The 13,214-nt window shown below is 56.5% G+C and overlaps 1 protein-coding gene across 1 annotated transcript; it reads left to right on the forward strand.

Moving 5' to 3' along the window:
• Positions 1–7,601: 7,601 nt before the first annotated feature.
• LOC120688877 lies at positions 7,602–11,330 on the forward strand. The gene is made up of 5 exons (XM_039971233.1): positions 7,602–7,841; positions 7,968–8,156; positions 8,610–9,041; positions 9,132–10,187; positions 10,425–11,330. The coding sequence occupies exons 1-5, from the start codon at positions 7,602–7,604 to the stop codon at positions 11,328–11,330; spliced, it is 2,823 nt and encodes a 940-aa protein (XP_039827167.1).
• Positions 11,331–13,214: the final 1,884 nt, after the last annotated feature.

Raw genomic sequence — 13,214 nt, forward strand, 5'->3', positions numbered from 1 at the left:
CCCTCGGGGGCTCGGGGGCAGGGGTCTCTCCTCCTCGGCTGGAGGGATGCCCATGCGCATCCCCACCAGTTCCTCCTCCTCCTCCTGCTCCTGGCCGTGCGGCGTCATCCGTATCACCACGGCCTTGCTCGACTTCGACATCCGGCTGGGCGGCGTTCCTCGCGCCGCCTCGACCGGTCTCCTCCTTGGCGTCGGCCCCACCCTCCTGCGCTCGAGTTTGCTAGGCTGACTGGGCCCCCCGAGCCATCGCCTCTCGGAGCTTTGCGGCCTCCGCCTCGAGGGCCTGGACCCCTTCGGTCGGGGGCTGCGGCGCCGAATGCGGCGTCGCGCGCGCCCCGGTCTTAAGGGCCTTGGTCGGCGCAAGGTGGACCGGACCCTTGGTTGTGGCCCTGTGGCCGAACGAAGGGGGAGAAAAGCGCTAAGTCAGCAGGATCGGGGGGTTGAGTAAACAAATGCGAAAAATGAAATCAAGATCACTTACTCTGACAGGGAGCTCAGGCTGCGCTTACCTGTGCCACTCCTCCGAGCCCGTGGTACGCTGATGCCTCCTAACGACTGACCCGAGGGCGTCGCCCTTGGGTCGTCCTGAAGCCTTGGGGCCGTCCGCACGAGCATTTTCGTGCTCGCCACGGACGCCCTGCCGCCCGTCAATGCCGTGGGCGCGGGTCTCCGACTGCCGGTCGACGGCGCAGGTGAATCCCTGCGCGCCGCGGGCACTGGCGACCTCTGCCCCGCCGCCGGCGCGGGCGATCTCCGCTCCACCCTCGCTGCGGGCGTCACCACAAGTGTTGCTGGCGCGAGCCTCCTCTCGCCCAGCGCCATCGACGATACCTCGATGCCGGCCCCTTGTTGGGCCGGCGGGGGACTTGCGCTCGTCACCGCCTCGAAGTCATCAGACTCCGAGAAATTGACCCCACCGATCGAGGAATCTTCCTCCTCGGTGGACTCGGGCGTGGGCGGCATCGGGAGGCCCTCCCCCCTAGCTCTGGCGCATGCCTTCTTGTGCTCCTTCTCACTTTCCCTCTTCCTGGCGGCCTTCGCCTTCGCCTCGTCTCTCCTCTTCTTGACTGCCAGCCCGTGCAGGCGGTTCGCTTCGCGAGCCTCGGGAAGCGGGGGCATAGAGACATAGCCTTTATGGCTTAGTCCCTGCAAGCGCGACTAAATCCGGAGCAAGAAGTAGGGGAGGAAATAGCATGAAATCGACAACCATCGAAAGCCAGACTCATTGTAAGCATCTAGGCCCTCAAGGTATGTTTCGGTGATTAATGACAACCATTATTGTGACTAATGAGTTTGTGCAGCTTAATAGATCATTATCGCTCATTTGGTCATATGTCAAAAGAGGCCCCTCAATTTCATTATTCAAAAAGGCGATCTCGGTATTCAACTCAATTTTATGTCAAGACTAAGGATCTTTCTAGTCCTAAGTGTCATAAGGTTGAGAAGGACACTTAGGTTAGTATAGGTTTTATAGTTTTGTAGTGATCGCACTATTAAGAGGGGTTAAGGCTAAGTAGCTTGAGCATGGACATGGTCATTTGAAAATGGATGCACACTATGGTCACTCAGGTTTCTAGAAGTTCAAATAAGTGGTTCTCAAACTATATCTCAAGAATATTTGGATTTCATTCAAGACTCAAATCAGAAAAGACAAAATCAGAAAAAAAATCTATACACCGGTTTAACCGACGCTCTCAATTTTCTATACGTCGGTTGAACGAAGTCAGCAGAGTCTGGACAAATTCAATACACCGGTTAAACCGACGTGTTTGAATTTAACGTCGGTTCATTGGTCCAGAGTTGGTTTTTCCAGGGAAATTCAAGTTCTATTCACCGGATTAACCGACGCTGTTTGAATCAAGACGTCGGTGCAATTGACCAGTGAGATGGTTTTTCAGAGGAATTTAAAAGTTGTACTCACCGGTTAAACCGACGATAGGTTTGAGTTAACGTCGGTGCAGTTGTCCAGAGACTTGACTTTTCAGTGGTTCAGTGGACAACTACACTCACCGGTTAAACCGATGCTACGTCGGTTAATCTGCCCCAGTTGTAACGGCTAGTTTTCAGAAGAGGCAGTTTACATTCACCGGTTAAACCGACGATGACAATGGGGGGGTACGTCGGATTAACCGGCGCTACGCAGTTTTCTGGCAGCTTTTCTCCAACGGCTCTATTTGTGTGAGCTGCCTATATATACCCCTCCAATGGGTCATTTCGCCCACTCTTGACACCAGGCAACATCCATAAACTCATAATATAGTCAAGAGCCACATTGAGCTTCATCATTCACATACTTGTGCATTCAATCAATCAAGAAGCAAGATTAAGGACTTGAGTAGAGAGAAGCTAGTGTGCATCCGTTCTTGGTGATCGGTTCTTGCTCAAGTGAAGGCCTTAGCTTGTTACTCTTGGTGATTGGCATCACCTAGGCGATCTTGGTGATCGAGGTGTTTCTCGCGGAGCTTGCCAAGGATTGTGGGAGCCCGGAGAAGAAGATTGTACGTGGCTTGATCTCCACCACGCCGGGATGGTGAACGGAGACTCTTAGTGAGCGCCCTCGTCTCGGTGACTTGGGAGGTGACAATACTCTTTGTGAGTGTCACAACGTGGATTAGGGGTGTGTGCCAACACATCGATACCACGGGAAAAAATCCGGTTGTCTCTTGTCCATTCCTTTTATTCAAGCATTTTCTTTCATGCAATTTACTCATGTGCTTGACTTAGAGATCATAACTTAGCTCTACCTCGCTAGGCTTTACTTTGTTTTAGCTCTCTTAGCTTGTGTTAGAAGCTTAGTTATCCGGTTGGTGAATTGGTGCCCTACTAGCATTGCATAGGTTAAGATTGCTTTACTTTGTTTTAGAATTTGAAAAAGGCCCAATTCACCCCCCCTCTTGGTCCATCGATCCTTACACTCATCAGACTAATGTACCCCTTCTCGGGGCGTATCTTGATTCTCTGGGGTAAGCTCGAAGATCGGCAGCCTCCTCTCCATGAGAGGAATCACCCTCTGCCGATGGAAGTTTGCGATGACGGCGACCGCCGTCAGCTCCTTCTTTGCCAGATACTGCAGCGCGTTGGTGAACACCTCGAGCCTGGCCTGCTACTTTGGGGGCGACACCCCCAACCCCACTTGTCCGGCTTCTCCCAGAGCACCTTGTCGGTGAATGCCGGGAGCCGCTCGTCGTCGTTGCGCAGGTAGAACCACCCTCGGGTCCACCCAGCATTGTTCGTGGTCATCTTGCTGGGGATGTACAGGTTCGCCCTCTGCCCGCGCACGTGGAGCATGAGGCCACCGGCGTGAGCGTATTTCCTCGGCTGGCCCTGGACATTGTCGGCGTAGAGCTCGCTGCGAAACAAATGGACCCACAGGTCCCAGTGCGCCTGTAGCGAAAATGGCCTCTCATGCCATATTTCAATATAATGTTTTGGCGATTGATGACGCACACAACACTTGGACTAATGTGATTATTAAGATGACTATTCTCAGGCTTTTAGGTTCAAGTGATGACAAAGAGAAGAGAGGCGTAGCAAGGCCCGAAGGGCCACCCCTATGGGGGTCTCAGGGCAGCGCCCTGAAAGCTCTTCGGTCCAAGGGACAAGATTTGAGGCATTTTGCTATCATCGGTTAAACCGACGTAGGGCAAAATGAACTCACCGGTGCAATCACAGAGAAGGTCTGCGGGCTAGGGTTTTACACCGGATGAACTGACGCTACGGAAATTGTATACGTCGGTGCATTGGCAGATGAATACCGAGGAAAATGCCAACACCGGTTGAACCGACGATGCATCGGTCAATTGCATCGGTTCAGTTGTCCAGAGAGGTGGTTTTTTGGAGGAACGTGAAGAAGTTACACTCACCGGTTAAACCGACGCTAATATTACATACACCGGTTGATTACATCGGTTAAACCGGCGATACACCGGTTGATTGGTAACGGCTAGTTTTTCAAGTAGCAGTTTACATACACCGGTTGAACCGATGATGGCTTTTGGGGTACGTCGGATTAACCGGCGTTAAGCACATTTCGGGCAGCTTTTCTCCAACGGCTATATTTGCTGGTGCTGCCTATATATACCCCCAAGGCCGGGTCATTTGAGAGTGCTGGAGTTCAAGGAAGTATACAAGAGCTAAAGATAATCTCCAACCACCATAGAGCTTCATTGTACATCATATAGGCTTAAGCACACTTGTGAGAGTGCTTAGTGCTTGTAATAGGGATTAGTTCTTGCGAGAGCTCCCTTGAGAGAAGTCTTGCTGCGGCAAGCAACTTGTGATCCGTCGTGTGACCCTCCGTCTTGGTGTGGAGTGGCAATGACACTTTGTGCGGGGGAAGAGGAGGCCCCCTCCTTGGTGGAGAAGCTCCGTAGTGGATTACGGCCGGGTGACCGAGAGAGACGGTGGCGGTGCACGAGACTCGGTGTCTTAGGGGCACTTGCCTTTGCTTGCCGGCATCGCCTTGGTGGCGTAGAGCAAGACGGTGATCGGAAGAGCCTCGGTGTCCCATGGACGTAGGCGTTTGTGCCGAACCACGTTACATGACCGTGTCTACTCGGGAGTTTGCATCCCTCTTGCACTTACCTCTTTACTTACCTCATTACGTTTCCGCATTTACTCTATCTTGCATACCTTTACTTTCCTAGTTAGTTTGATTAGGATTGGCTAGGTTGCAAGTCTTTTAGGGGTAAGTAGAGAGTAGCATAGATAAACCTTAGTTATAACTAGCATGTATAGGACGTGTTAGGTTTATCTTATGCAAATAGTTTGAGCCCTAGGTTAAAAAGCGATTAGCGACCCTATTCACCCCCTCCCCCTCTAGGGTCGGACACCCCGGTGATCCTTACAGCGCCTCCACCCCCAAGTATCCCTCGCAGAGGGTGACGAAGACCGCTGCCTACGAGATGGAGTTGGGGGCGAAGTTGTGTAGCTCCACCCCGTAATGGTCACAGAGCACACGGATGAACCTACCAGCGGGAACGCTGAGCCCCCGCTCATGGAGCCGCACGAGGCTCGCCATGTAGCCGCTCGGGGGCTTCGGATCGCTCTCCTCCGCCCGCGGAGCAATCCACACCGGCCTCGACAGATCGGTGTTCGGTGGTAGGAGCCCGTCGTTGACCAGTCCTTGCAGGACCACCTCGGTGGCAGAGGACTTCCCCCACGGCAGCGGCTCCTCGTACTGCGCCATCACTCCGATTCGAGGGGGAACGCGGAGAACAGGCTCGAACAAAGGCTAAGGTGCCCCCACTCTTCTCTTCTTCCTCCTCTCACTTCTTGGCTCTGGGCTCTGGATGCAGGGGAGACGAAGAAGGCAGGGGAGGCGAAAGAAAATGGCCAGGTGAGCCAAACGGATCCCCCCTCTCTCGCCTTTATTCACTACGCTGGGCAGATTCACTGCAACGGCCCCGAATCTACCGCATTAAATGCGGGAGATTTTGCAGCCACCGACAATTGGGCCCACGCCCACGGAGGTCCCACGCGGGCGCACGGCAATAATCGCGGCGCAGAAACCGACGTGGGCAGCGGCACTGCAGCGCCGTCTCATCAGCCGGCCACCGCCCACGCCTCTCCACCTGCCCGAGACGACCGCCTAAAAAGGCGCGCCCACTCCGCACCGCACGCTCTGGGCCACATCGCCCACAACCAACGCAAGACCCGCACGTGTAAGCGGTGACTCCGCGCCGTTTGCAAATCGTGACAAAATATTCCCTCCGCGGGTTCCTTACCGTCGAAGCAACTTTATTCCAAGGCCTTACTGATCAGGGGTTCGAAGCCTAGCCCGCCGAGGGTTCGACATATGCCCCAGATCACCAGAGTCAGGGATTGCGTGGATGTGCTGTACAAGCTTCCCTCGAACGCGGAGTTCGAGACATCCCACGCAGTGTTCAAGGCTAGTCGAGGGTGCCTAGCAGGGGGATCCCGTCGAGGGAGAGCATCGAGCCCTCGGACCCTATTGAATGGGTCCGAGCCCCGCCTAGCAAACCTTTGCGAGTGCTCTATGTGACGTGTCCACGGACCGCGAGCCGACCCTTATCGAACGGGGCACGGACGTCCACTTTAACTACACGCTAATAGCTCACCGAAGCAACCATGGCTCGCGGCCCGGGCATGGGTAGCATGGCGCGCTTCACCCCTCCTCCCTGCGGAAGGGTGACGAGGGTCGTAACGAAAGGTCGAGGGTCCCCTGAACACCTTCACGCAGGCCAGGGCTCGGGGGCTCCTCGCACACCGTGACTCAGGACGCGCCCTCGAATAAGTCGGCCACCGTCGATCGTGAAGTTCAACGTGTCGAACAAATCCCCCTTGCATGATCGTCTAAAGGGCAGCGGGCCGCCGTGCCAGCGTGAGAACGCTGAGGCTAGCTGAAAGGAATGCCGAGGCCGGCTGTAAAAGAGGCTGGGTGATTGCCGCACCTAATCGACCATGCAGAGCGACGTTTATAGCCCTTGGACGAGAGCAAGCACTCCTCCAAGGCCTCGGGGGCTACACCCGCGGGTGCGCTGACGCGCCCCCACGGAGGAAACTTCACACATCCGAGGATCAAATCTGTCGCAAAGGCACCCTTCCCGACGGTGCAGAAGGGACACCCCCAGCGGCAACACCATGGTATCCGAAGCAACTATAAGCTGCATAGACAACTCGGAGTGGACTTGCCGCCGTCTCTCCGCCGGCGAACTTCGATCTGAACTAATCTCCTTTAGCAACACCCGCAGGCGCGCTGACGCGCTCCCACGGGGCAAACTAAACTCATGGTCAGCACCCGAGTCACGCCCACGAGGAATCAAGCCTTTGCAGGGCTGATGCTCACCGCAACAAAGGCTCGGGGGCTACTGTCGGGTACCATGATTAGGGGCACCCTAATCAGGGGACTAAGTCACCTTCAAAATGCAAAACACGTGACGAGCGACAAGACCCACGAAGGCCTACAGTCTCCTTCCGATCCAAAGGAAAAGAAAGGACTCAAAGAGGCCCACTTCACGCTTGGCCCATGGCCTGGCTCTAAAGTACAGCCCATTCGAACCCCCCTCGAACCTGCGAAGCCACCTCCACTTCGCTCGGGGCCTCCCCGCCGAGACCCTCGACAGCGCCCCGCATCTCCGCCTCGCTCAAGGGTAGTAGACCTACCCTCCGGTACTGTGGTGCCACTGTGGAAACCTGCGGCGCCCTGTGCGAGACGTGCCTGGCGCTGTTGTCACCACTGTGCTACCAACTCCTTGTACTTCTCTCGTACTTTCCCCACCGTGGAACCCTCGATCGGCATGGGCGCAACCCTCGAATGCAGCCCAGGCTTTGACCGGAGCAAGACTCCCACCTACAGGACTCTCGGGACGCCGCCACGTCGAGCACAGAGGATGGTACCCTCCACAGCAATTGCCATGAAGCCCGCTGGAGCCGCAAGGACGCCGGCACGATCTCCGCAAGGCTAAGGACGACGCTCAGGACAACCGCACGCCCGGCGCCATGATCTTTAGTGCCCCACAGTGTACTTTCTACAGTAGTTGTTCACTGTGCGCCCCCGATTCGGGGAGAAACGGCGATTTCTTCCCCCTCCCGTACATGTACACAACCCCTCCCTCGTCGTTGACCCCGTGGTCAGCAACATGCGTCTGTCCAAGGTGCTGATGGACGGGGGTAGCAGCCTCAACATCCTCTACGTTGACACTTTGGAAGCCATGGGAATCCCACGAGCCTGCTTGCGGGAATCCCTCTTCCCCTTCTACGGCATCTTGCCGGGCATGAAAGCATACCCGGTCGGCAACATCGACTTACCGGCCACGTTTGGCAGCAAATCCAACTTCCGCACCGAGACCCTCACATTCGAGGTGGCAGACTGGAAGGGGGTATATCATGCCATTCTTGGGCGCCCCGCCTACGCCAAGTTCATGGCGGTGCCAAACTACACCTACCTCAAGCTCAAGCTGCCGGGCCCAAACGGTGTCATCACCGTGAGCGGCTCCTTCGAACAGGCCTACGTGAGCAGCCGCAAGTACTATGACCTCGCCACCACCACGGCAAACTCGGCTGAGCTCGGCCAGCTTCGCGCCACCACCGCCGAGTTCCGCCCTGACCCTGGCAAGCCTAGCCAGGCACCGGCCTTTGTCTCAACCAACGAGACCAAGTCGATCACGGTCGACGACGCCGACCCAACCAAGATGGTGCGGATCGGCTCCCAGCTACCGGCCAAATAGGAACACGTGCTTGTCGACTTCCTCCGCGCCAACAAGGACACTTTTGCCAGGAAGCCGTCCGACATGCTGGGCATCCCAAGGGAGGTCGCCGAGCACGAGCTCCGCATTTTGTCGGGATCCAAGCCCGTCCAGCAATGACTGCGCCGCTTCGACGACGAGAGGCGCAGGGCCATAGGAGAGGAGATAGCTAAGCTTTTAGCTGCCGGCTTCATAAAAGAAGTCTACCACTCCTACTGGCTATCTAACCCAATCATTGTAAAAAAGAAAACCGGTCAATGGAGGATGTGTGTCGATTACAACAGCCTGAACAAGGCTTGCCCCAAAGACCCTTTTCCTTTACCTTGGATAGATCAGATAATCGACTCCACCTCCGGGTGCGAAATCTTGTCTTTTCTAGACGCTTACTCGGGCTATCACCAGATAGCGATGAAGGAATCCGACCAGCTCGCGACATCCTTCACCACACCGTTTGGCTCATACTGCTACATGTCGATGCCTTTCGGTCTAAAAAATGAAGGGGCAACATACCAGCGATGCATGCAAGCCTGCTTCTCCGACCAGATCAACCCGCCGATCGATCCCGACCGGCCGAACCCGCCTCGGGCGACGGTCGCGGCCTACATTGATGACATCGTCGTCAAAACACCGTGCGCGAACGACCTGGTCGCCACCATGAGCGCCACATTCGCAAATCTCAAGAGATTCAACATCAAGTTGAATCCTGAGAAATGCACATTCGGTGTGCCCAAGGGCAAACTTCTCGGGTACATGGTGTCCGAGCGTGGCATCGAAGCCAACCGCGACAAATTTCCAGCCATCACCAACATAGGGCCCATCCACGCCGTTAAGGATGTCTAGAGGTTAACCGGGTGCCTGGCGACGCTCAGCCGGTTCATCGCCCGGCTGGGAGAGCGAAGCTTACTGCTGTACAAACTCCTCAAGAAATCCAACACCTTTGTCTGGATAGAGGAGGCACAAGCAGCCCTCGACCGCCTCAAGGCCCTCTTATCCTCTCCGCCGGTGCTCGTCGCACTAGATCCCTGCGAACCCCTTTTGCTCTACTTAGCTGCCACTAACCATGTGGTCAGCGCCGCCCTGGTGGTCGAAAGGGAAGAACAGGGACACGCCCTTAAGGTCCAACGACCCATTTACTTCGTCAGCGAAGTGCTGACCGACACCAAGTCGCGGTACCCGCAGACACAAAAACTTCTCTACGCCGTCATCATGGCGGCCAAGAAGCTGCATCACTACTTCACCGAGCACGAGGTGTCGGCCATCACCTCGTTCCAACTCAGAGAAGTCGTTCGCAACCGCGACGCCGTGGGACGGATTTCCAAATGGGCAGTCGAGCTGATGGGCTACGACGTCAAGTTCGTGCCACGCACGACGATAAAGTCCCAGGCCCTGGCCGATTTCATCGCCGAGTGGATAGAAGTCCAAGCTTCGACCCCAGAAATCTCTCATGAGTACTGGACCCTCTACTTCGATGGGTCGGTCATGGGACCCGGAGCAGGGGCCGGGATCGTCCTGGTCTCCCCAGAAGGAGGCAAGTTCCAGTACGCAGTTCGCCTCCACTTTCCTGCATCAAACAACGTTGCAGAATATGAAGCACTCATCAGCGGCCTCCGCGTAGCCATCAACATCAGAGCAACCCGCATGTACGTCTATGGCGACTTCAAGCTCATAGTCGACCAGGTCATGAAGAACTCCAACTGCGAGAGCCCCCTCATGGACGCATACTGCCAAGAAGTCCGCAAGCTAGAAGGTAGATTCCGGGGTCTGGAGCTCCACCACATCCCACGGAAGCAAAACCCCAACGAGGATGCTCTCGCAAAAATGGCCGCCGAGTGCAAGCCGGCGCCCAGCGGCGTTCTCGTCAATGACCTGAACGCGCCGTCGGCGCGAGAGAAGCAGCCGGCCGCAGACATAGCAAAAACAGAGGAAGCAGAGCATGCGCAAAAAACAGAGCACACTCCCTCCGACCCAGCCCCCGACCAGGTACCCGGGGGACCAACCTGCCTCGCTACGGAACAATCCGACCCAAGCCAGGCAGACAACACAGATTAGAGAGCCGACCTATTGGCTTACCTCCTCCACAAAGTCCTCCCTGAGGACTGCAACGCAGCCCGCTGAATAGCCCGACGAGCCAAAACCTTCGCAGTAATCGACAGTGAGCTCTACAAACGCAGCCCCTCAGAGGCTGGCATTGTCATGAAATGCATCCCCATTGCCCAGGGCAAGGAGCTCCTTCACGAGATACACGTCGGGATCTGTGGACACCACACTGCACCACGCTCCTTGGTCGGAAAGGCCTTCCGACAAGGATTCTACTGGCCAACAGCCCTGCGCAACGCGGAAGACATCGTCCGTACATGCAAAGGCTGCCAGTTCTACGCCAAACAAACCCACCTGCTGGCCCAAGCGCTTCAGACCATTCCCATAACATGGACATTCGCCGTATGGGGTCTAGACATGGTCGGGCCACTCAAGAAGGCACCAGGAGAGTTCACCCACCTATTTGTCGCAATTGACAAGTTCACCAAATGGATAGAGGCAAAACCGATAACCACGATCGACTCCAAGGAAGCCGTCAAGTTCTTCCTGGACATCGTGTACAGATTCGGCATGCCCAACTCCATCAACACCGACAACGGGACCAACTTCACAGGTCACTACTTCCAAGAATTTGTGGAAGGATACAGGATCCGGATTGACTGGGCATCGGGTGGACACCCGCGCACAAACGGGCAAGTAGAAAGAGCTAACGTCCTAATCCTCCAAGGGCTCAAACCACGCATTTTTGACATGCTCAAGAAGTTCGCGGGTCGTTGGGTGGAAGAGCTGCCGGCAGTGCTCTGGAGCTTGCGAACCACACCTAACTGGTCCATAGGACTACCACCCTTCTTCCTAACATACGGCTCCGAGGTTGTCTTGCCTTCTGATCTGGACTACGGTGCGCCAAGAGTCAAAGCCTTTGACCCGACAATGGCAGCGGAAGCCCAGAGAGAAGCCATGGAAGTCTTGGAGGAAGCAAGGCTAGCAACGCTACACCGATCGGCCTGCTACCAGCAAACTTTACGCAGGTACCACGAGAGGTGCCTACGGGAGAGGACGCTGCAGGTTGGAGATCTGGTTCTGTGACGGGTCATGACGATGAAGGACAAGCACAAGCTCTCACCGCCATGGGAAGGACCTTACAACATCGCAGAGGTGATACGACCAGGCACCTACAAGCTAAAAGATTCCGACGGTAACATTCTGACCAACTCTTGGAATATAGAACAGTTACGGCATTTTCTTCCCGTAAGAAGCATTAGTGGCTCAGTTCAAGTGCCCAGACCCGGCCACTTCCGGCTCGGAGCACTCGGGGGCCCGATACCTGTCGATTTTGTCTCCCCGCACAACACAGTGCACTCACCCGGCGACCCGACCCGGCCACTCCCGGCCCGGAATCACTCGGGGGCCAGACACCTACATTCCTTACATGTTTACGGCACACACGAGCTATCTAGCTTCTAGCACCCCGACCCATACACATTGGGCTCGGAGCGCTCGGGGGCCAGACAATGGTCTTCGACCATCCTACTTTCTATTATTTCCCGCCCCTACAGCCCCTTGCCCTAAGCACTCTCAGGCCAAGTCGCTCAGGGGCCTCACTGGGATGAACCATGCAGCACGCACACACCAGTTTCTCTCATCACGCAACACACAAAAACTCTCGTAACCAAATCGAAAAGCAAACGCCAGAACATTCTCCAAAAAGCGAACCCAAGTGAGACGGAAAACAGAGCAAAAACGAGAGCCAAACACAAATTTAACCATGGTCAGGGGTGTCACGCACTCAGCGAATGTCCCAGATGTTCACCCAAGCCGCACGAACGGCTCGGGGTATAGCACTTACACACTTTTTATAATTAAACAAAATAAAAGAAGACCGGCCGCCGGCCGGCCCCGCGCTCTGCCATCGTCCCGCCAGGCCCCTATGGGTCGTTCAGCTCCGGGTCCGCGCCGCGTCGCAGGAGGTCGTCGACGTCCATCTCCGCCGCGATGACCCGCCCAAACCCGGCGAAATCCAGCATGGTCCGCCGACGAACCGCCGCGCTGGAGGTCTCCGAGAACCCGGGGTTGGTTCCTCCGAGGTGCACCCCGGTGCGCAGATGGACAGAGGCCAATGCGGCGGCGACACCACGGCGGATCCCCAACCGCACCGACAAGCGAATGATCTCGGGGAGGCCGTGGAGCTGGTCCACCCGCATGGGTGCCTACGGCTCCATCACACGGAAGACGGCGAGCGAGCCGTCCTCTAGGGTCTCGCACTAGTCCTCCACCTCACCGAGGAGGCGCTGCAGGTCCATCACCTCGTGGCGGACGGTCTCCAACTCCTCCTCCAGCGCTGCGGGCAAAAATTGAGAAATGCAGGAAAAACAGGGGATGGAAGACTCGATCAAGAATAGAACTCACCAAAGGCACGGGCCTGGGCGTCCACCTCGGCGTCTCTTGCTGAGCGCACCTCCTCCTCGACAGCGCCCCGGGCCACCTCGACTGCTTGCAGGCTGTCCCACAAGTGGTCGATCTCGACCGAGGCGGCCGAGAAGCAACCACGCGCCAGGTCGCACTCCCGCTACAGAGCCACTATGTCTGGGTGGACCTCCCCGGAACCAGACTCCAAGGAGGCGACAGACGCAGCTGGCGAACCCAGCGCGGGCAAGCCTGGCGCAGGCAAGCACGACGCTCCAGCGGCCGCGGCCAACGGCGCCGCAACAACCGGTGCCGGCAGCGCGACGGAGGACGAAATCGAGCCAGCGGCGGCAGCGTCTGACGCTCCAGCACCACCCCGCGCCGGGGACCCACCGGATGAAGAGGACTCGGAGACGCCAGGGCCACCCGACGGCCCAACGCCACCTCATCCCGCGATCCACACTCCAGGACCCGTCGACGGCACCCTGTGACCGCGCAGGTATCACCATGAATACAACAAGATAAAATGCAGGGACGAAAGAATAAGGACAACGCCAAAAGATACCA

The sequence above is a fragment of the Panicum virgatum genome, chromosome 9N (assembly GCF_016808335.1).
Source record: "Panicum virgatum strain AP13 chromosome 9N, P.virgatum_v5, whole genome shotgun sequence".
Lineage (NCBI taxonomy): Eukaryota > Viridiplantae > Streptophyta > Magnoliopsida > Poales > Poaceae > Panicum > Panicum virgatum.

Bases quoted from the DNA above. Each gene is read 5' to 3' on its own strand.
- LOC120688877 (XM_039971233.1), top strand. From the start codon at position 7,602: ATGCGTCTGTCCAAGGTGCTGATGGACGGGGGTAGCAGCCTCAACATC. The intron at 7,842-7,967 runs GTATATCATGCC...TCCTTCGAACAG, and splicing joins AGGTGGCAGACTGGAAGGGG to GCCTACGTGAGCAGCCGCAA. The intron at 9,042-9,131 runs GTCTAGAGGTTA...AAACTCCTCAAG, and splicing joins CCATCCACGCCGTTAAGGAT to AAATCCAACACCTTTGTCTG.